Raw genomic sequence first — 22,975 nt, 5'->3', positions numbered from 1 at the left:
GTTTCCTTGTGGAACGTATCCAGAACCACCGTGATGTGAAGGGGCAGCGAACGAGTTATCTTGTTCGCTGGCGTGGTTATCCACCTTGACATGACAGCTGGGAGCCTCGTTCCCAGCTGGTTGCTGACGTTGAGGGTCTCGTCCGTCAGTATGACGAGACCCATCCGATGGTTCAGAAGGCCCATAAAAAAACACGCGCCCCTGGCGCGTGTAGATCGATTGCAAAAACGTCAATCACATCCCGCATCTCAATTGGGATGCGAGCCCTTCCCCAGGGCGAAGAAAGGGAATAGACATCCCCTTTTACCATCTTCGAGTTGTCTACACAACACGGACAGGGATCACCTCACGTGAGGCATGGAAGCCCTGCCTCACGTGACAACCGATGCAATTTATACTTTGCACCGGTTGGAGTTCGTTCTCATACTTACGCGATTCGCGGTAATTTTTTGAAGCCAGGCTTCGCGTCCAATGTCTTTGACATTGCGAATGAACGCGCTCCAGGCTTGCATAAGCGAGACTTTATGTCGCTTATTGTTTTTTTTCCACTAAACCATCGATGCTTAAGAAAAGCATCGAGATAAAAATCTTCCTCAGCACGAAAGTTCTTCGCGCTGGGATCAATACCATGTAGCTTTGTCGCAATAAATGAAGGATATTTATTGTTAGGAGTAGTTTCTCCAGACAAGCTATTGATTTGCCGTTCTGGCAAAAGCCACGGCTTCTTCTCTAGATGAGACATTTTATTGTCTTCACTCCCCTGAGTAGTACCCACTGTTGCAGGGGTACCACAAGAACATTTCTTACGATGGCTTACGCCACTGTCATCATATTGCACAGAAACACGTGCAGGTGACCGTGCGGAAGACGGAACGGGCGATGAGGAATCATCCTCATCGTCGGATCCAAATAGACTATTAACTCCTCTATCAGAATGAGCCCTCTCATTCGAAGGCTCATAGTCAGCCGCCTGACGTCTATCAGGCGACTGTTCTATTCGTTCCGAGTCGGCCATTTCATCCGACTCGCATTCGTAGTCGACATCCAAAGAGGGGTCGTATTCACGAGGTGAATCACCACGTGCACTCGCAACATCAAGTGTTGTGCGAGTGGAAGATACCACGGCAGACGTTCCGACTGCCGCAAGAGATAACAGTGCATCATCCGCGGCTGCATGAACCGCAGCCGATGGTGCAGCACTATCGACACCCCGCATGAATTTGTTCTTCATGCGACGGAAATTAAAATGATGGTTCTGACCAATCAACATCATTTTTAAATTAAGTGGTCACATAGTGACCACTCCATCCAATGACAGTCAGAGTGATTATCGTTTAAGGGAGGGGTGGTGTAACGGGGTGTACCGTTACATGAAATTAACATTTAAAAGGTTGTTAATTAATATATTATCTAAAAGGTAGATAACATTTGGAGGATATTACTTACAAAGTAATGTTCAGAATTCTTATCCATAAATAGGTACAGGCCATTATATCTATTTATCCCGCAGACTAATCAGCTGTAGATGTACACAAAAGAGGGAGATAGATAAGATAAGATAAGATTTCAATTTAATGTTTAGTATTAGTTTATAATTAAGTTAGAAGTTAACAGATAGAAAGAAGAGATACTTAATTATATTAATACAGTTTTCATTTAACCCTCTTTAAGTTAGTTGTCTTAAAGAGAAGTCTTCCTCTGCACGTACTAGTGTACGTGAAATAACGAAAGGCACCACTCGCAACTGAAGCAGTGCGAAGTGGACTTGTACTGAAGCAGTACAAGTAGTAGTGCCCCGTTACACTGAGTCTAAAGCCTTTCTCTGGCTTTAGGAGCGAGGTAGCTCCGCTACAAGATGAAGCTTTGTTGCCAAAATGACGATGCTTTGAAGTTCACGCATTACAAAGTGTTCCTTGTATATTTATTAGCTACGTATTTGAAAGGGATACTAATAAAAAGGGTGTGAATTAAAGGAAAAAGGGTGTGAGCTTAAAAAAAAGGGTGTGAATAAAATACCAGTTCCTGAAATAAGGATGTTATCCTCTTAATCAGGCCTCTAGTTGGTGCTTTAAGAATCCATAAAATTATCTCGCGTCACACAGCAATTAGTGGTAGCATGAGAAAAGTGAATATACTAAATACAGACATTCTAACAACATCATAAAGATAAGACCGACACGTCATTCAAAATCAATACCTGCTTGCTTCCTGCCGTCAGCACCTTTCACCTCGACGAGCTCTTGTGGTATACAATCACACGATTTCTTGCATCAATTTGATCTTTACAATACCCGGCTTCGGCTTCAATGAACTGCGTCAAGGGTGAAATCCACAATGTGCTGTCCATGATGCGAGTGAATGCTCGCTGGGCCTCTGTGCACCGCTTTACAAAGGAGATTCCAGCGTCCACCCAGTCGCCCATGATGCGAGCTTTCAAACAGCTGCATTACGAGCTACAATCCGTAATTGATTTGTCAGACGTGGATACTGTCACGTACCTCTTACCCTTTGTAATGGTCATTGAGTCAGAGCGCACAAGCGGCTTAATCACGGGCGCTGCTATTTCTGCTGTGAATAAATTTCTGCTTTACGGGCTTATAACGTCTGAGTCTCTTCGTGCAGATGTCGCGATCAATCGAATTGCCGTGTGTGTGTCCCGCTGCCGATTCGAGGAGACCCATCGAGCAGACGATGAAGCGGTGCTGATGAAGCTACTGGAACTTGTAGAGTACTGTGTCCGATGTGACGCTGGGCATTTGATCTCGGGGGATAATCTTTGGAAGATGCTGCAGCTGTGCTACAGCATTCGATGCCAGCCTAGGTCCTCAATGCACTTGGCTAGATCGGCCGAGAACACGTTGTCACACTTGGTTTTGACAGTGTTTGATCGCATTAATGACCTTGAACCTTCCGCGAAAACAAGTCTACCACTGTCTCCGGTATCTGTAGAAACGCAGGACAATACCCAGCAAAATCAAAAGTTGGAAGCAGAAGTGGAAGATTTGCAAGAGCCGATTAAGCCAGAGTACGACGAGAGTCTTGACATTCAAGAGCTAGAGACGCCCATACAGGTGGAACCTATACCTGACGTAGCCAAGGCAGTGGATAAACCGTACGGCATTCCGCTTTTAGAGCGTAGTTTGCATTTTATTTCAGGGCTAATTTCTCCGACAGAAAACGAAGAAATGACGTGTGTTATGGGTCTACGACTGATTAATATCGTGCTGGAAACGGCTGGCACTGGACTTGGAAACCATTTATGCTTAGTGTCGGTATTGCAAGGAGATTTGTCCAAGTTTTTACTGCAGAATTCCGAGACGGAAGAGTTGGGTATTTTGTCGTTAACGCTACGGGTTGTTTTCAACTTGTTTAATTCGATTAAAGATCATTTGAAGGTGCAATTGGAAGTGTTTTTTACAAGCGTTCACATGCGGATCATCGATTCGCCATCGTGCTCGAATGAGCAGAAGGAGCTGGCATTGGAATCATTGCTTGAATTCTGTCGAGAACCTGCGCTTATGTTGGATTTATACATCAATTACGACTGCGACGTTCACTGCACGAATCTCTTTGAAGTCCTGTGCAAATCGCTGGCAAAAAACTGTCAATTAATGTCTGGTCCCGATGGGAATTTGAACGCGCTCACGTTACTATGTCTCGAAGGATTGCTAGCTGTGGTTGAATCCATAGCTCGACGCTGTCCTTTAAATACTGTCGCAAAGACCTCTGGCTCAAAATATTTTGGCAATCACGCAGGGATCTTAACCTTAAAGGGATCCGATCTCGCGCGCTTTACATCCGGAGCTTCACCTGGCACAGAAAGCTCGTCCAGCGAATTTTCAATGGACGATATCTCGCCTCTTTCATCTGTGCGGGATCTAATGCATCGCGTGATGTCAGGAAGTGAGAGCGACTCGGATTCGGAGCAAAGTGAATCGGACAACCCGAGAGATCAATTAGCGTGGCTCCACACGGCACGTGAACGCACTGCTGAAGTACTGCAGCAGCGCAAGAGTATTAAGAAACGCTACGGATTGGCTGCAGATAAGTTTAATCACGATCAAAAGAATTGGATGGCGTTTTCCCAGCAGATTGGACTATTGCCGGATGAATTAACCCCCGAATCGGTTGCTTCGTTTCTAGTACATACCCCTGGATTGAGTAAGACATTAATTGGGGATTACATAGGCGATGGACCCGTGGAAAAGTACCCATTTAATGCTGCCGTGCGAGATGCATATGTAGCCATGTTTGACTTTAGCTCGTTGTCCACACTTGATGAAGCGCTGCGCATGTTTTTGGCCAAGTTTCGACTACCAGGTGAAGCGCAGAAGATTGATCGAATGATGGAGGCTTTTTCCAAGCATTTCTACCTGCAAGCCGGGGCGTCAGGGCCTCTAGCAGACGCGGATGCGGCTTATGTTTTGGCTTTCAGTCTAATCATGTTGAATACGGATTTACATTCCGACCACATTGTCAAGAAGATGACTTTGGACGAATTTGTGCGGAACAATCGCGGAATCAATGCAGGAAAAGATTTGCCGTTGGAATATTTGACGGATCTGTTTCATAATATCCTTGAAAAGGAGATTCAAATGCAGCACGATGTGTCTGATTTTATGGATTCTCCGTCCTCGACGGTAGATCGGTATTCGATGCAGTGGGATGGTGTACTTAAGCGCTCTAAGAATGTAGTAGGGGCCAGTTTCTCTTCGAATACGAGCATATTGAAACTTCGCGCTGGATTGTACGAAAAAGATATGTTTAATCTTATTTATGAAAGTACGATTAAGAGCATTTTACTGGCGTTCGAAAGGACATGCGATTTTACCAACATGGAGCGCTCGTTAGAAGGTTTGAGCAATTGTGCGAAGATTATGTTGTATTACGATATGGTGGATGAATTCAACAAAGTTATGGGCGCTTTAGCGTCGTATTTCCTTACTTTTGCGCATGGAATCATGAGTGGGGAAAAAGTGTATATACCGCCTCGAACAAGTAGTAATTTACTGACTTCGCCGTTACCGTCAGCAGCTCCATTTGGATCGACAGAGACAGTTGGAGAGCGAGTGATTTGTCGACAGGATGATGGATCCGAGATTGAATTACTCGCAGTTTCACGACAGCTGGATGGGTCGATCGATGAGGATTTACTTCAGGGAGCCAAGACTCGTCGTGCCCTTTTAGCATTAAAAAAACTGTTTCAATTTGTTCAGAACAAAAGCGAGTACTTCCGCAAAGGCTGGGCCAATGTCGTGGAATGCATGCTCATGTTTAACGAACTCGATGCAGTGCCTACCTCGTTAGTTGAAATTGACGATTTTGTGGATTCCCGTGGTGTGCCGTTACCTCCGATGCAGGGCGAAAAATCTTCTTCTTCACCGAAGCTGTCGCTAAATCGCGTTCAGAGTGGAACTGGCCTCTCTGGAAAGACCCGCGAGCGTTCTCGACGCCAGGCAGAGCGTCAAGCAGCGATCCGTAGTCGCATGAAGAGTATGACACAGGCAAGTCAAGGGACAGCCTACGGAAGCCATGGCGTGAATAGTGGATCTTTTTGGGACTCCTTGTCGAATTACCTCTGGGCAGAGGAAGAAAAGATTGATACGAGTTTCTCGTTAGTCAATCAAATGCTACGTGAAGAGGTGTTGAATCTTGGCGGTGGGATCCTAGAGAAGGAAAATTGGTTACGACTGACTCGTAAACTACAGGAAAGGTCATTGACAAGTTTACTGCAAACGTTAATCTCTTGTCGTGATCCGTTCAAGTGTATCATGCCGCCAAGTGATTCAGGCGTGGATGCCATGATGCAAGAGAATGCAATATTAGTGCTCGAGCTAAGTATTGACATTATCTTGGTGAATTCTCATCGTATCTTGCAGTTTAACCTGTGGGACTCGTTCCATTTGTATGCAAAGCGTATCTTGTCGACCCCGTTGCGTGAACTTCATATGCAAGGGCTTGTCGAACGTGTTGTCGTGCATATCCTGCGTGTAAGTATTCGATTGTTCCATGATGCAAAGGTGCGTCCGAAGCTTATGGGGACACTCGAGCTATTGTTGACCATGGACAAGGACATGTACAAGGCCTTAAGCGATCGACTGGCGTCTGGAATTTCGATGCTTTTGAAAGCTAATGTAGTTTACATGCAAGACTTTCACGATTGGGAAGTTCTTTTGGGCATTCTACAGCATGTGGTCGAGTATATAAATTGCCGATCAGCGTGCTGGGATAGCGTGACAATGCTCGCCGAAAGAGGTCATTTGACCGATGACAATTTTAGACCGTGGATGGCGGTGTGCTGTGGCTTTGTGCAACACCCGACTTCGTACGCAGCAGACGCGCTTAAACTGTTGCAAGGATTGGCAAATAGTGATCATTCGTACAAAATGAAAGGCTCGTCGTGGTTGCAAGTTATGCGGGTGATGCTGAAATACTTGAATGATGGCCGACCACCCGTGGCCAAGACTGCATGGGATTGTTTGCGCAATTCCTTGCTGCTTCCTGGATTGCCAATTGCCAAAGACACGTGGAAACGATGCTTTGATGACATCATCTTTGCCTTTGACGATCAAGTGAACGACATTACGCTGCGGATGACGCGTGATGCCCCACTGTACAGCGTCACATTGCTGTCCAAGACATTTCTTCACAACCTGAACGTGTTGATGGAGTTGCCTGATTTTCCTGAGCTGTGGCTTAAAGTTTTACGTCGTTTGGCAAAAAAATTAGTGGCGTCAGGTTTGTCTGTTGCGATGCGCTCGCAGCAGACGAGTGTTGTGTTTGAAACAACGTTGCAGTCACTGTACAACCTGTTGCTTGTACTGAAAGCGGAGGACGTTCTTGAGCGGGCAAGTACTGAGGGTAGTGACGAAACGCTATTTGATGAGACGTGTGCAGTTATCGATGATGTGTGTCCGCACTTGAGAGAGCAATTAGGCCTTGTGCCCGACACTGTCGTCGACGAAAGCGACGGGCAATCGACTTTAAAGGAACCTCAAGCCAATCTAGAACCGCCTATTGAGTCTGAATCTGTGCAGGCCACCGAATATCAATGTGGGCGTGAGGAAGGAACAGAAGTCATTGCTGAATTGGCTGACTCTGCATCGCAAAACGAAGCTGAAACGATTGCTACCGACGACGTGCAGGTCCAGGACAATGCCGAAGTCGCAACTGTTGACGAATTAAAAAATCATTATGAATCTCTTCCCGACGACGCTTTGACAAATAGTGTTGATTTGACTTGTAAGGATTCACCGGCAACACTTGAGACGATTATCATTGGTGATGGCACTATTGGTATCAAGGTGGACGAGGTGATCTTGGACGAAATTACTGAAGCGGTTTAAGAGAAGTTGCATTTTGTGTAAAATACACCAGTAGCGTAGGAAGTTTCTTTCTTAGGTTTTGTACACTATTGTCGCGTTTAGGATTTTTTCCCTTGTATTTCTTGATACGTGTCCACTCAAATCTTCGTGACGTCGACGTAGTAACAGCCATGGGCAGTGAGACATCGAATGTCGACAAGTGCGAGATCGTTACCGTTGTCATGACTAAATCCGAAACGGTAGCAGATCCTGTAGGGTGTACGACGACTTTGCCGAGGAAGGCTAAAAAATCGAAGGAAAAGGCCAAGGCGATCGTGGCAACTCAAGAGCTTAGTGAGGCTGACCGCCTCGGCAGTATAAGTGTAGATCATCCTTACTTGAGTGTTTTGTACAAAAGAATCCGCTCGCATCGCAAGAAACTCGAGAAGATTAAGAGTTTGGAGCAAGCGCAACTTCAAGAGGGCAAAGTATTAAATGCTCAGCAGCTCGATTTAATGAGTAACAAGGCAACGCTTGAAAAGCTCGTTGCGGAGCTAGAGATGCTTCGGGAGCAATTTATCGGGGTCTTCAGTGAAGAGTTAGATCTGAAGAAGCAACTTGAGACTAAAGATGCAATTGTAGCTGATGTAACGCAGTCGGAAGAGGACCAGCACGTTATAGAGAAAATAAATGTAGCTGCTGAATCTGAGAAAGAGACGCAGGAGCTTCAGGAGGAAGTGGCGAGCGCTGTGAAGGAGACAGATTATACTGATGTGTACGAGTTGCTGAAAACACTGCACGTCGTGAATTTGCACCAGGTGCTGAATAAAGAAGTCCCAATGGTATTGGACTTTTTCTCGAAAGTTTTGCTCGGAAAAACGCGTCCTCCTGCTGAGCTGTCGTACGATGAGAATTTGATGGAGTCGCTCGAAGAAGCCAAGAAGTATCTTATGAAAAGTGACAAGACCTTTGCGTGCGATACGACGTACTGTGAATTAAAGGCGTTCGTCGACAAGTTTGCATCCATGTCATCGAGCGAAAAGAAGACAGAGGAGGGTAATGATATTGGAGAGGAGAGGATGGTGACTTGTAACACCGTGGAGATAAAAAAAGAGAAGCCTGGAGTCGAGGAGGTAGTGGCTGTTCCTGAGGTGCCCGCTGAGATCAATATGATGCCTCAAATCAGCTTTTTCACTGAGTCGCAGCTCGAGATAGAACGCGGGGGTGAGCCAATTAGGGTGTCTGCATCGCAGCTCGAAGAAGCTGTCGAGCTTCAAATTGAGCCTGTGAAAATTGATCAGTCAAATAATTTGGTTATAAGTGAGATTGGTGAGGAAGATAATTCGGCTTTGCTTACCGCTGAGGTTGCTTCTGCGTCGCAGCTTTCATTTGCCGCAGTTGCTGCGGGTGAAGCAGGTGACTGCGCAACTTCGGTATCAGCTCTCTCTGGCGCAGAGAAGTACGAGAGTGGCAAGAGCGCTCTAAAGAATGGACGCCGCCGTGCTCAGAATCGCTGGAGAGAGAAGGGAAGTAGTAGTAGTGGGAACAAGTCGAGTGGGTCTCCTAATCCTGGAGGCAAGCCACGTCGTTCTCGGACGCCTCGTGCGAGTGACGACTATAGCAGCGTTCAAGGAGGCAAGTGGAAGGACGACAGACGTTCGCACGTCGATCGAGCTCTGCGAAAGCAGGGCAGATCAATGCAACAACCCGCGATTCCTTTGCTAGCTGCCCCGCATGCGTAGGAAACGAATAATGCAGGCGGATGCGGATTGCAGTGGGTATAGAAGGGACAGCTATGAGGCTTACTTTAAATCAGTACTGTTAGGCTTTCACGTAAGCATTGCGCCAAATGGTTACATGTCCTATCAAACGTAATTTCGGTTTGTCCTAGTGATGAGTGGAGTCTTCGTGAGTGTCGCTCTTGGGCTCATGTTGCTCAAATTGTATACTTGGGTGGTGGTTATCCGTCCGCACTCTAGCAATGTGCTGAACATCATCTCGTTTTTCTTAATCACACTCATGTTTTGGAGCTATGCACGCGCCATGTTCCCTCGCCCGTCCAACAGGAGACCGAGCAATAGCACAGAGCAAATAAGGCGCTACTGTGAGCGCTGTGATGCCAATAAGGCTGACTACGTGCACCACTGTTCGGTATGTCAGCGATGCGTGTACCGTATGGACCACCATTGCCCTTGGACGGGCAACTGCGTGGGTTGGAGTAACAAGAAGTTCTTTTTGCTTTTCTTAATTTACACGTCAATGAGCTGCCTTGTGTTTTTCATTATGGCTTCTAATCTGGTCTGGGATGCAAGGTTCCACCAATACGAGGCGCTGCTCACGTTTAGTTGGTTTATGACACTTAGTGTCGGGCTGCTCCTGCTTGGATACTTTCTTTTTCACCTGTGGCTGCTCCGGATAGGTAAGACGACACTCGAATTTCTTGCGGGCGATGAAGGCGAGTTCATGGACATTGCTTTCATGCAAAATGTCAAAGTATACTTTGGCCAAGATGTGTGGACGTGGTGGCTTCCCACGACACCAAAGCTCGATACCGCAGTAATGGCAGGTAACAGACTGCGAAATGATGACGACATAGAGGATACACTTCAACTTGTAGTAAAATAAATACAAAAACGAGACTATGGTCGCGCGATGCGCATATTCTTGCTGCTACTTCAACAAAGCTACTTTTCTTTTTTTTTCTCCTTGCGCTTCTTTTTCTCCTTTTTGCGCCTCTTGCGCTCCTGTTGCAAGTCATCAAACATTTTCCTATACACTTGAAGCTTCGACTCGTAAAGCTGTTCAATCTCGATCGCCATCTGATGCACCGGCTCACCGACGCGATTAAATGTTTTAGCATTCGCTGCCATGAGTTTAATGTCCGCAGTAAATTGGTCGATCTTCGTGTATTCGGCATGTTCCACTTTTTCCTTCATGCGAGTTAAATCCATCGGGTGCATAACGTAATCAAAATAGTTTGGCACACCTAATCGCTTGCAGTTGTCTTTAGTAAACTTCTGTATAAACGGGTTACCCGCTTTTCCACTGACGACCCACCCGGCCCACGTAAGCCCCCGCAGCTCGGTAACCAGCGGAGCAAGCAGTTTCTGCAATACGCTGGCGTCTTCCCTTTCTCGCTTCTTCTTCTTTCGTTCCTTCTTTTCTTTGCGCTCTTTGTCATCTTTGGCCTTGCCCTTTTGCTTTTCAGCATGCACAGCTCGTTCCGTTCCGGTGAAAGGTGGGGCATGGATAAGTCCTTGCGACCTCCGACTGCTTAGCGGATGCATAACAGGACCACTTTTGCTGCCTGCAGGAAGCTGAAGCGCGCTCTTCACTACGCTCTCGGGTAATGGCTCAATAGGACGGTCGAACGGAACGCCATCGAGAAGGGATAAGAGATCGCTCTTGCACTCCCCAGGCGTGAGCGAGTCACGCGCGTCCCCCACACCTCGTAATAGGTGGTGGTACGTACTAGGGAGGGTTGCCTCTGCCAATTTGATCAGCTGCGGCTCCAGCTTGTAATGTACCATCAGGTTACGGTAGTCCACCTCATCGGTCTTGACTGTTGGCAAAAGTTACATCCTGTTAGTGTACGATTTACCAAAGAGAAGCCCGATCAAGACGTACTGTTCTGAGCGCCACGGACGAGATAGAATTGCTCCGGATCTATGGCGGCTGCAAGTGCATTCAAAGTGAATTAGAGAACAGGAATTCACAGTTTCCGTAAGAGAACGCACCGTTGGACATGATTATTGCGAAATAAGGTAGCTGGGGTTGCGCTTTTGGTGGAATCTACTATTTGCTGTAAGATTTGTAACGTGATTACCAATACAGACCAAAACAAGATGTCAGTCATGTCGTTCGATAAAAATTAATATGCGCGGTAATCAAACCCTTAAAAATGGTCATTGAGTAGTAAATATACACCTTAAGAAAATAACATTGCCAATAAAGTCATTAGAGTCATTCGGTAATGATTAGCTAAATATTTTGGGTTTAATCGTAACATTTTAAACATAGCCGAAATTAATTTTGAATAGAAGGTGCGCCACACAACTCTATTATTTACATATGGACAAAAGAGTCCAATCACAGCCGCCACATAGCCGAAGCTTAGATCTAGTTGTTTGGACTTTTGCGACCGTGCACGGCAAAATGTGTTTCTTAGACTTATACGCGAAAAGCCGTAGCCGGGATACTTTGCAGAGATTTCCCGGACCCTCAGACTGTACACAGCACAAACACGGAGGAAGCGTATAACACATAGGACTTGGGTTTACTAGTAGCTAGCATGTAAGCTATATTGCAACATGCGCAACCGCATGAGAAAGAATTGGCCAAGACCACGTAATCGCGTATGGTTACGCGACAAATTTCGTTTTAAATCCAGGTGCTCCCAAAAAGTAAATGTAGAAATAAGAAATGTATAAATCGACTCTTATTCTGCTACGCTTTCATTCGTTCCTTATTCCTCTCCTGCGCACGTAGTCAGCAGTTGCCTTCTCCTGATCAGTCGCAGTGCTTCAGTTGTAACGGGGCACCGCGACTTGTACTGCTTCAGTACAAGTCCACTTCGAATTGCTTCAGTTGCGAGTGGTGCCTTACGTCACCTCACGTACACTAGTACGTGCAGAGGTAGACTTCTCTTTGTTTACGTTTACAGCTGATTAGTCTGCGGGATAAATATATATATAATGGCCTATACCCTATTTATGGATAAGATTTCTGAACATGACTATATAAAATAATATCCTCCAAATATTATCTCCATTTAGATAATATATTAATTAACAACCTTTTAAATGTTAATTTCATGTGACGATACACCCCGTTACATCACCCCTCCCTTAAACAACAATCACTATGACTGTCATTGGATGGAGTGGTCACTATGGTACCACTTAATTTAAAAATGATGTTGATTAGTCAGAACTATCATTTTAATTTCCATCGCATGAAGAACAAATTCATGCGGGGTGTTGATAGTGCTGCGCCTTCGGCTGCGGTTCGTGCAACCGCGAGTGACGCACTGTTATCTCTTGCGGCAGACGTTCCGTCTGCCGTAGTATCTTCTACTCGCGCAACACTAGATGTTGCGGGTGCACGTGGTGATTCACCACGTAAATACGACCCCTCTTTGGAGGTCGACTACGAATGCGAGTCGGACGAAATGGCCGACTCGGGGAGAATGGAACAGTCGCCTGATACACGTCAGGCGGCTGACTATGAGCCTTCGAATGAGAGGGCTCATTCTGATAGACGTGTAAACAGTCTATTTGGATCCGACGATGAGGATGATCCCTCATCGCCCGTTCCGTCTCCCGTACGGTCACCTTCACCTGTTTCTGTGCAAGGTGATGACGATGGCGTAAGCCATCGTGATAAAGTTCTGGTGGTACCCCTGCTTCAGTGGGTACCACTCGAGGGTGAATACAATAAAATGTATCATCTCGCCCCAGAGAAGAAGCCGTGGCTTTTGCCAGAACGGCTAATCAATAGCTTGTCTGGAGAGACTACTAGCTCTTTGTCATGCAGAGGAGGAAATTTAGCTCTGCGACTTTCAAAAACCGGAACTGATAAGAGATGACACTTCAACGCCTTCGTCATCCTTCTGCAGGAGCGCACTGTCGATTGCAAAATTACTTGCATCGCAGACGACGCTAAATGGCTTATTCGCGTCTGGCAATGCCAAGGCCGGTGCCTTTATAATAGATGGCTTCACTGATGTAAAAGCATCTTCTACATCTTTCAAACAAACACATTCTTCGTCTTTTTTTAAGGAGGTCAGACAAGTACTTAGTTTTCTCAGCATTCTTCTTGCTATACCCAAGCAAGTAATTAGGGAGCCCAAGGAATTGGTGAAAATCCTTAACATGTCATGGAATTAGCCATTCCTTTACCGATTCTACCTTGTCTAGGTCTGCTTGTGCATCTTGTGTTCCTACGATGCAGCCACGCACTGGTATCTTAAGAACCCCTATGACGCACTTTTGCAAGCTGACGTACAATTGGGCGTTCTCCAGAGACTGCAATACAGTCCGTCCTCGGCCCTACTATGCACGAATATGGGGCACGTAGGCACGATGCTGACGCATCACGCGAGCCACCACTCGGCTGAATGTCGCTGGTGCGTTTTTTAAACCTTGGGGCATCACAAGCCACTCCCAAAGCATACCGCTCGGGGTGCTTATAGTTGTTTTGGCTACGTCGGACTCTCTCATGAGTACCTGATAGTAGTCATCCTTCAAATCCAACGCGGAAAAGATAGTTGACTTTCCCATGGAATTCAAGAGAACATCTTTCCGCGGGATTGGCATTTGCGTCGGCATGGCGCCGTGTTCAGCTTATTGTAAGCATGAAACACGCGCCATCCATCTGTGGCTTTACGCACACAAAAGATCGGGCTGCAGTGAGGAGATTTACTCTCACGGTTATGTCCCGCCATGGTTATGCCTCTATCTGCTGGTACGCGGCTCGGCACTTCTTCTGGGAACACATCGCGATGTTTTCACTGAAGCTCAAAGAACGGACTGTCTCGCAAGGCATCCTAATCTTGAGCAGCGAAACGTTGCATTTGTCTGTTTCTAGGACGCTCTCGTCCATTGTGGACGACGAGCAACAGTCCACCAAGTTCTCTTCTGGAACTGGTGTGACTATTTCGTATATCTTTCTTTCCCTTCGTTCGACGAGGAACAGATCCCACGACATCTCCAGGAGTTTAATTATCTCATCGGCAGATTTAGAGACTGGCCGGAGCACCTCAACTGAGGATGCCTCCGCAATTTTGTCTTTGACGGCCTCGAACACCTCGTTAGAAGGCCCGTCCCCTATCAATTAGGACCGATTTAAAGGTCACACGTTTTGACACGCCTTGTTAGTCCTAATCTGTTCGGCACTCGTTCTCCGAGTAGCACGACATTTGGCTGGGAAGCGGGTGTCGTTGCTCTCCTGGCTAACGCACCCCTTCCCAACCGCATTAGGCTCTGTGCCGGTTCGTGCAACGCTTGACTTCCTGTCAGCTCCCCATCTACTGCCACAGGTTTTCGGCTCTGTGCAAGACATTCGAACGCGTAACTACTTGTCATCGTTCTTTTCACTACACCAGTCTCCGCGAACTGAGTAGGACTTGAAGACGTTTCACATCCCGTCAACGCACCCTCAATTGTGTTCTACACGACATCAGTTGCATAGGCCTTCCGCAGGAGCCCATCCTTTCCGGTGTCTTGCGTAGAGTTCTCAACTGTGCGAGTACGCCAGTCTATCCAAGGTTGGTGTTTTGCCAAAAATGGTAGTTCTAGGATGAGGTCATACGGACTCTCCATACCTAGCACTGTGAACTTCTCTTCACAAGAAAAGTTACTAAAATTGAAGGCGAGTTCTACTTGAATTCCCTCAGACTTTACGAGCGCGCCTTTCGCTAAACGAACGGTCGCCTCTTCTCGCTTACCATACTGGTGACTCAAACATCGCCGGTCTCTGTTTTAGAGCCGCAAGTTTTACAGTTTTTTATGCATCCGAATTTACGAGAAGGGTCATCACCTGGTCATAGCCTCGTACTGAGCGCTATAGACGACAAGGGTTGAGATCCGAGAATTCGAGACATCCGGCACTATGCTACCCATATGTTCGATAACTCTGAGCGTTGAGGTAGCTTCAGTGTCCGCGTCAGTAGGGCGGCATTCCGCTCCTACTATACTCCTGCATTTCCGACCCCTCATTGGTCGATGCAGAACTTATGTGTCACGCACGCTGGTTCTTGCCATCGCCCTTTGGGGAGGAAGTCCTCTTGCTGGGCATCTTCGCCCCAGCAGTGACCCTGGCATAGCAGCAAGCCATCATATGGTCGCGCTTGCCGCACTTAAAGCAGACTCATCTGCATTGCCCAACTCCATGGGAGTGGCATCTGACTTCTCGGCCGACGGCCTATACCAAGCTGTCGCCGAGGCACTGTTGTAGAATTGCTCCTCAACTAAGGCAAATTGAATTGCCTCTTTCATTGTCGACGGAATATTTCTGAAAAAGGCATCTAAATGTGCTTTTGAATCCGACCATTGTTAATGGATGCCGACAGCGAGCGCATCTCCTGCACATATTCTTGCTGTGATCGCTTCGCCTGTCGTGAGCTGCACCACACCGCATTGATCCACATCGAACAGCCAGTGGTCAATCGTGTGCGCTGCAGTTCCTGTTGGATGGGTCCATCCGAAGGAAGAGGATGATAAGAGGCTGAAGAACATGACTCATTTGCCTGCTAGAGCTGCTCTTCCTTCTAACTCTCTCTGCTCCAACCACTACAAATTTGGTTGGTTGCAAGCACTAACTACTTCATCTTACTATGCACACGGGAAATAACAACTGGCGCTAATCGCATCTTCAACTCCTGTCACCTTGAACTTCCAACACTCCTCCTCGAGTGCGCCCTTCGTTTGTTTCCTTACCTTCCTTCTCTTCCTTCAACGTCCTTGACTTCCCTTGAAAGTCCTCATACTTTTTAGTCCGTCTACTCGATGCGCATCAGATCACGAAGCCTTGTAAGTTTCGCCGCATCGTGGGCCTTCGTTATCAGGTCCGCAAGCATCACTTCAGACCTCAAATAGTGCGCAGAGATCACACCGCGGCGCGAGAAATCGCATAAAAACTTGAACCGTACGTCGATGTGTTTGGCCTTCATCGACGATGCTTCGCCGGAAATCTGACTTATAGCCGCTTGATTGTCCAAGTAGAGCTTCATTGGCAGTGCTGGTGACATGCCGATCTCGCTAAGCAGCTCTCGCAGCCCGAGCAGGTCACGCGCCATCTCCGAGGCAGCGACAAATTCAGCTTCCATCGTCGAAAGGGAAACTCCACCTCGTTTTCGAGCTCCCCAACTCACCGCCATACCGTTTAGCCGCAACACGCCACCTTTCATCGACTTCCTTTCGCCCTTGTCTCCAGCAAAATCAGCGTCGCTAAATGCTTCCAGCTCCAAACCCTGATATTGATCTTGACCTGGCGACATCGTTATCTTCAAGCTTGCGGAACCCTTCACGTACCGAGCAATCCTTTTAGCGAGCTTCCAGTCAATCACTCGCGGTGCATAAGTCTGTCTTGTAGCCTTGTGCACAGCGAACGCGATGTCCGGCCGTGTGCAACGCGCAATCCACAGCAAACTCCCGACAAGCGACTGAAAACTGCGGACCGTTGGCCTAGTGCCTGCACTTGTAGATCCAAGCAGCTCCACGTCGTCCGGTGGTATGTCGTAACAGTCGTTGCCAATAGGCGCGCGCGTCGGATTTGCTTCTGCCAGCCCATTCGTCCGAAGTAGATCAGCGATCGCCCCCTCTCGGTCCAGTGTATATTTGCCTGTATCATCCAAATTAACCCGCATACCCAAAAATTTACTTACGCGTCCCAGATCCTTGATCGATAGTGACGACATACTTTCGAAAAGTCGCTCGACTGCTTCCACACTTGTTCCCGTCGCCAAAAGGTCGTCCACATAAACGCCCACAACCACGAGATCTTCGTCTTCCTTTTTCCAATAGAAACACATACCGCTTTCACAGCGCATAAAACCTGCCTCGACGAGGCGCTTGTGCAGCAGCTGACTCCATAGTCGACCGGCCTGCTTAAGCCCATATAGGCTCTTCCGTAGTTCCAGTACTAAATCCTTTTCACTTTCCGCGTCTTGTTCACGCATGGTCTTTGCAGATATCGTCATTCCTTGTGGCACATGTAGATATATCTGTAGATGCTCCTCCTTGTCCGCCTTGACATATGCATTGGGGATGTCGCCGTGCTTTGCAGGCACCCCCCATATGGCTGCAAGCGCTAATATGACCTTCACTGTTGATAGGTCCATCACGGCGGCGAACGTGAGACTGTAGTCGACTCCTAGGACCTGTTCATTGCCGCAAGCAACGAGGCGCGCCTTCAGTCGCTCGACCTTGCCTTGTGCGTATGTCTTGGTCTTGAATACCCACTTGGTATGCAAGGCGTTTAAGCCAGGCGCGCGCTTGACTACTTGCCAGACTTAATAATTCTGAAGTGCTTCGACTTCTTCTTCCATAGCCTTGACCCATCCATCGCGATTCGCACTTCGCATAGCTTCACTGTAATTGGTCGGATCTTTATCAAAAATAGCATTTACGACTCCGCCGCTTGACTTCGACTCCTCCTGGAGTGCTACCGCCTGCGCGCGCTTCGATGCGCCGCGCGTTCCATAAGCGGACCGCGTCCACTTCTTCGTGCTATTCTTTCGTGTACCCACATTGGCAGCACTTGTGTTGCTTACTTTCGCTTGTCTTGGGGCGGGTGTCGTCACATCCTTATCCTGCTCCACCGTCGCTTGCTGCAGCTGCGCGTTCTGTGCTTCAGACAGAGTGTCGATGTTCTTGACGTGCTGAGTCACGATCACCTTGTTCTCATTGCGTAGATAAACCTTGTAGCCCTTGGTTTCTTCACTTATCCCTACTATAGTGGCAAGTTGTGCGCGCTGCTGTAGTGAATTTTTGCTTGGGTCGCGATACACGCTACACGTGGAGCCGAAAACAACGATCTTGCGCAGATCCGGCACCTTTCCCGTCAACACCTCAAGTGGAGACGCTCTCTTAGCGTTTGCGCGCGTAGGGCTGCGATTCAGTATATACGAGGCGTACTGAACCGCATCTCCCCAAAAGTGAAATGGTAGACCGCACGCAAACATCATGCTTCGTGCCAAATTAAGCACCGTCCTGTGCATCCGTTCCGCCTTGCCATTAGAAGCTTGGTTTCCAGCTTCCGACACTTGCCTTGTCACCCCGGTCCTTTTACAAAAGAGGTCTATGTTGGCGTATTCTCCACCACCGTCTGTCCTTAGCACGTGGATTCGGCAGTTGAAACGCTTTTCAAAAAAAACGAGGAAAGCCTCAAACTGTTTAGCCGTCACGTCCTTTGTTCTTGCGAGAAATATCCGGCAGTAATTCGACTTGTGATCGACGAAATTAACCAAATAACGGTTTCCGAGCCTATCCCGTGGCGTCATTGGACCTTTCAAATCCGAACAGATTACTCCACCGACTCTGTCAATGGGCGCGTTGAAACCACTGTCCGTCTGGTTTTGGGAGTTTCGCGTCTGTTTACCCTCCATGCACGAAACGCACGCCATGCGCTTGCTGCTCGTCAGCCTTATCCCTGAGGCTGGGTCTCGAGCCATGCGCTCAATGGTGTCGAATGCCAGATGCCCGAAACGCTGATGGAAATGTAAAAGCGTCCCTTCTTGCACATCGCTCGTAACATCTGCGCTCGCACTTGATTCGAGCACGGCCATGATAGTATCACTTGTGTCTGTCGCCCCTTCTTCGCTGATATTTTAACGTATAAAACGTTTCTTCCCATCTCAACGTCAAACGCGACAGCGCCGTCGCTGCGCCGTTCAAGTGCACGCCCCTTCAAATCGTAGACAAGAGCAAAGCCTTTTCTTTCCAGCTTGCCATACGAAACGATGTTCTTTAACAATCCCCGCGCCAGGTAAACATCTGTAAGCACCACTGTGCTCTCCATACCACGAGCCACCACCTTAAGGCGCACGCTCTCAACTCTCGTCAGTTTCAACGTCTTTCCATCAGCCATCGCGATCTCTTCGCTGCATGTGGCAGAATCGAATAGCAACTTCTCGTCATTCACGAGATGTCGACTGGCGCCGCTGTCGAGAATCCAGTCACTATCATCGTAGTCATCCGACTCGCACACCGCAAGTACCATCTCACGCTTGCTCTTTTTGCCACGCTTTAGTTTCTTCGCTCCTTCATTCTTGTTTTTTTTCGCTCAGTGCGAGCACCATACCTCCACCTGCCTTGTCCTCTTTCGGCCTTCCACTTCGTATTTTGCCCTTAGAGCGACAGTCAGCTTGCACGTGACCGACCTTGCCGCATGCATAGCAGGTGCGCGTGTCCTTACGCTTTGGTTCAACATGAGCAGCGACGACTTCACGTCCAATTGCTCCGCTTCCAAGCTCGATTGACTGGGCAAAATGCGCCAGCTCTTCTGCATGTCGAAGATAGTCGACACGCGTCGGGTCGTACTTGGCCCGCATTACGTTCATAAGCTCGGGCGACGCGTGGTGCACGATGTTATCTAGGACGAGTGAGTCCGCACCACCACGTGCGTCGCTTACAGCAACCATGTATAGGTAGTGCTCTGCCCATGTGCGCTTAGAATCTTTCTTTTGCATGAACAGTTTCATCGCCTGGCTAGCCGTAATAGACGTCTTGAATGTTGCAAGTAGCTGGCACATAACATAGTCCAGCGTCGGATGCTGGTTCCACCACGTGTCTACCTGTTTGTGGTAGTAACGCTCAGCCGTTCCGCTGAGGTAGTGACCAAGCAGGTCAACCTTAACGTCCTCACTCCAGGTGAAACCGCACGAGGACTCAGCCAGGTTGACAGCGCGCAAAAACGTGCGCCCCCAGTCGAGGAACCCAGAGCCTAGTCCCTTATAGAGTTCAGTCCCGTCAAATTTCCGAATCGACAGCTTGCGCTGACTCGCATTCGGTGTCGCATAGAATGCTGCTGCATTAGGAGCTTGCCCCGATGGTGCTGGTCCATCTGCTGGACGCGGTACCGCGCCGGGAGTCGGAGCATGAGCCCGTGCCGGCGCGAAAGACGCAAACATGGACTCTTCAATCTCGGGCTCACGTTCGCGCGGTGGCCTGCGACCGGCTTACGCTCAGGCGAGTCCGTGAGCGCGTCGATTGTCATCGGTCTTGCCCGCGCGTTAGCACCAAACGCTGATGAAAACATCCCGCTCTCTACAGCACCCATCATTCTCTCTTGATCTTCACGATCGCGCTGGGAAGACTCCATCTTCTCCATGCGGTTGGTCAGAGCGACGAGGGCCGCGAGAATCTTGTCGTCTGTTGCCGAGCTCCTTTCGCGAGCTGGCGAGTCTTCAACGGTTGCGGCAGCACGTGCGGACGAGGCAACGCGCGCCGGCGAAGCACCGCGGGCCGGCGAGGCCCTTGCGTGACCTGCTGGTGCCGGTGTAGGCTTCGTGTCCGTTGTCTTAGCTCTTGGGCTCATAACCTGTTGGCAATGTTTTGCTTCTTACGAAAGAGGATAAGATTCTGAATTAACATGACTTATTTGCCTGCTAGAGCTGCTCTTCCTTCTAACTCTCTCTGATCCAACCACTACAAATTTGGTTGGTTGCAAGCACTAACTACTTCATCTTACTATGCACACGGGAAATAACAACTGGCGCTAATCGCATCTTCAACTCCTGTCACCTTGAACTTCCAACACTCCTCCTCGAGTGCGCCTTTCGTTTGTTTCCTTACCTTCCTTCTCTTCCTTCAACGTCCTTGACTTCCCTTGAAAGTCCTCATACTTTTTAGTCCGTCTACTCGATGCGCATCAGATCACGAAGCCTTGTAAGTTTCGCCGCATCGTGGGCCTTCGTCATCAGGTCCGCAAGCATCACTTCAGACCTCAAATAGTGCGCAGCGATCACACCGCGGCGCGAGAAATCGCATAAAAACTTGAACCGTACGTCGATGTGTTTGGCCTTCATCGACGATGCTTCGCCGGAAATCTGACTTATAGCCGCTTGATTGTCCACGTAGAGCTTCATTGGCAGTGCTGGTGACATGCCGATCTCGCTAAGCAGCTCTCGCAGCCCGAGCAGGTCACGCGCCATCTCCGAGGCAGCGACAAATTCAGCTTCCATCGTCGAAAGGGAAACTCCACCTTGTTTTCGAGCTCCCCAACTCACCGCCATACCGTTTAGCCGCAGCACGCCACCTGTCATCGACTTCCTTTCGCCCTTGTCTCCAGCAAAATCAGCGTCGCTAAATGCTTCCAGCTCCAAACCCTGATATTGTTCTTGACCTGGCGACATCGTTATCTTCAAGCTTGCGGTACCCTTCAGGTACCGAGCAATCCTTTTAGCGAGCTTCCAGTCAATCACTCGCGGTGCATGAGTCTGTCTTGTAGCCTTGTGCACAGCGAACGCGATGTCCGGCCGTGTGCAACGCGCAATCCACAGCAAACTCCCGACAAGCGACTGAAAACTGCGGACCGTTGGGCCAGTGCCTGCACTTGTAGATCCAAGCAGCTCCACGTCGTCCGGTGGTATGTCGTAACAGTCGTTGCCAATAGGCGCGCGCGTCGGATTTGCTTCTGCCAGCCCATTGGTCCGAAGTAGATCAGCGATCGCCCCCTCTTGGTCCAGTGTATATTTGCCTGTATCATCCAAATTAACCCGCATACCCAAAAATTTACTTACGCGTCCCAGATCCTTGATCGATAGTGACGACAGACTTTCGAAAAGTCGCTCGACTGCTTCCACACTTGTTCCCGTCGCCAAAAGGTCGTCCACATAAACGCCCACAACCACGAGATCTTCGTCTTCCTTTTTCCAATAGAAACACATATCGCTTTCACAGCGCATAAAACCTGCCTCGACGAGGCGCTTGTGCAGCAGCTGACTCCATAGTCGACCGGCCTGCTTAAGCCCATATAGGCTCTTCCGTAGTTCCAGTACTAAATCCTTTTCACTTTCCGCGTCTTGTTCACGCATGGTCTTTGCAGATATCGTCATTCCTTGTGGCACATGTAGATATATCTGTAGATGCTCCTCCTTGTCCGCCTTGACATATGCATTGGGGATGTCGCCGTGCTTTGCAGGCACCCCCCATATGGCCGCAAGCGCTAATATGACCTTCACTGTTGATAGGTCCATCACGGCGGCGAACGTGAGACTGTAGTCGACTCCTAGGACCTGTTCATTGCCGCAAGCAACGAGGCGCGCCTTCAGTCGCTCGACCTTGCCTTGTGCGTCTGTCTTGGTCTTGAATACCCACTTGGTATGCAAGGCGTTTAAGCCAGGCGCGCGCTTGACTACTTGCCAGACTTTATTATTCTGAAGTGCTTCGACTTCTTCTTCCATAGCCTTGACCCATCCATCGCGATTCGCACTTCGCATAGCTTCACTGTAATTGGTCGGATCTTTGTCAAAAATAGCATTTACGACTCCGCCGCTTGACTTCGACTCCTCCTGGAGTGCTACCGCCTGCGCGCGCTTCGATGCGCCGCGCGTTCCATAAGCGGACCGCGTCCACTTCTTCGTGCTTTTCTTTCGTGTACCCACATTGGCAGCACTTGTGTTGCTTACTTTCGCTTGTCTTGGGGCGGGTGTCGTCACATCCTTATCCTGCTCCACCGTCGCTTGCTGCAGCTGCGCGTTCTGTGCTTCAGACAGAGTGTCGATGTTCTTGACGTGCTGAGTCACGATCACCTTGTTCTCCTTGCGTAGATAAACCTTGTAGCCCTTGGTTTCTTCACTTATCCCCACTATCGTGGCAAGTTGTGCGCGCTGCTGTAGTGAATTTTTGCTTGGGTCGCGATACACGCTACACGTGGAGCCGAAAACAACGATCTTGCGCAGATCCGGCACCTTTCCCGTCAACACCTCAAGTGGAGACGCTCTCTTAGCGTTTGCGCGCGTAGGGCTGCGATTCAGTATATACGAGGCGTACTGAACCGCATCTCCCCAAAAGTGAAATGGTAGACCGCACGCAAACATCATGCTTCGTGCCAAATTAAGCACCGTCCTGTGCATCCGTTCCGCCTTGCCATTAGAAGCTTGGTTTCCAGCTTCCGACACTTGCCTTGTCACCCCGGTCCTTTTACAAAAGAGGTCTATGTTGGCGTAT

General features: G+C 48.6%; 4 protein-coding genes across 4 annotated transcripts; 3 read left to right on the top strand and 1 right to left on the bottom strand.

Annotated features, from left to right (window-relative positions):
- Window positions 1-2,306: 2,306 nt before the first annotated feature.
- Window positions 2,307-7,346, top strand: CCR75_001268 (uncharacterized protein; the record flags this gene model as incomplete). Its single annotated transcript, XM_067959372.1, has 1 exon — window positions 2,307-7,346. One exon carries the CDS (start codon window positions 2,307-2,309, stop codon window positions 7,344-7,346), a length of 5,040 nt encoding a protein of 1,679 aa, XP_067821975.1.
- A 144-nt stretch (window positions 7,347-7,490) lies between these two features.
- On the bottom strand, window positions 7,491-11,051 carry CCR75_001269 (uncharacterized protein; the record flags this gene model as incomplete). The annotated part of the gene is made up of 3 exons (XM_067959373.1): window positions 7,491-10,866; window positions 10,932-10,979; window positions 11,042-11,051. The coding sequence occupies 3 exons, from the start codon at window positions 11,049-11,051 to the stop codon at window positions 9,989-9,991; spliced, it is 936 nt and encodes a 311-aa protein (XP_067821976.1). The 3' UTR covers window positions 7,491-9,988.
- On the top strand, window positions 7,496-9,046 carry CCR75_001270 (uncharacterized protein; the record flags this gene model as incomplete). The annotated part of the gene is made up of 1 exon (XM_067959374.1): window positions 7,496-9,046. The coding sequence occupies one exon, from the start codon at window positions 7,496-7,498 to the stop codon at window positions 9,044-9,046; it is 1,551 nt and encodes a 516-aa protein (XP_067821546.1).
- CCR75_001271 (uncharacterized protein) lies at window positions 9,588-9,929 on the top strand (the record flags this gene model as incomplete). Its single annotated transcript, XM_067959375.1, has 1 exon — window positions 9,588-9,929. One exon carries the CDS (start codon window positions 9,588-9,590, stop codon window positions 9,927-9,929), a length of 342 nt encoding a protein of 113 aa, XP_067821545.1.
- Window positions 11,052-22,975: the final 11,924 nt, after the last annotated feature.

Source organism: Bremia lactucae, linkage group LG2, assembly GCF_004359215.1.
Source record: "Bremia lactucae strain SF5 linkage group LG2, whole genome shotgun sequence".
Classification (NCBI taxonomy): Eukaryota; Oomycota; class Peronosporomycetes; order Peronosporales; family Peronosporaceae; genus Bremia; species Bremia lactucae.
Note: the sequence above shows the minus strand (reverse complement) of the source record. Positions and strands in the feature narration are given on the sequence as shown.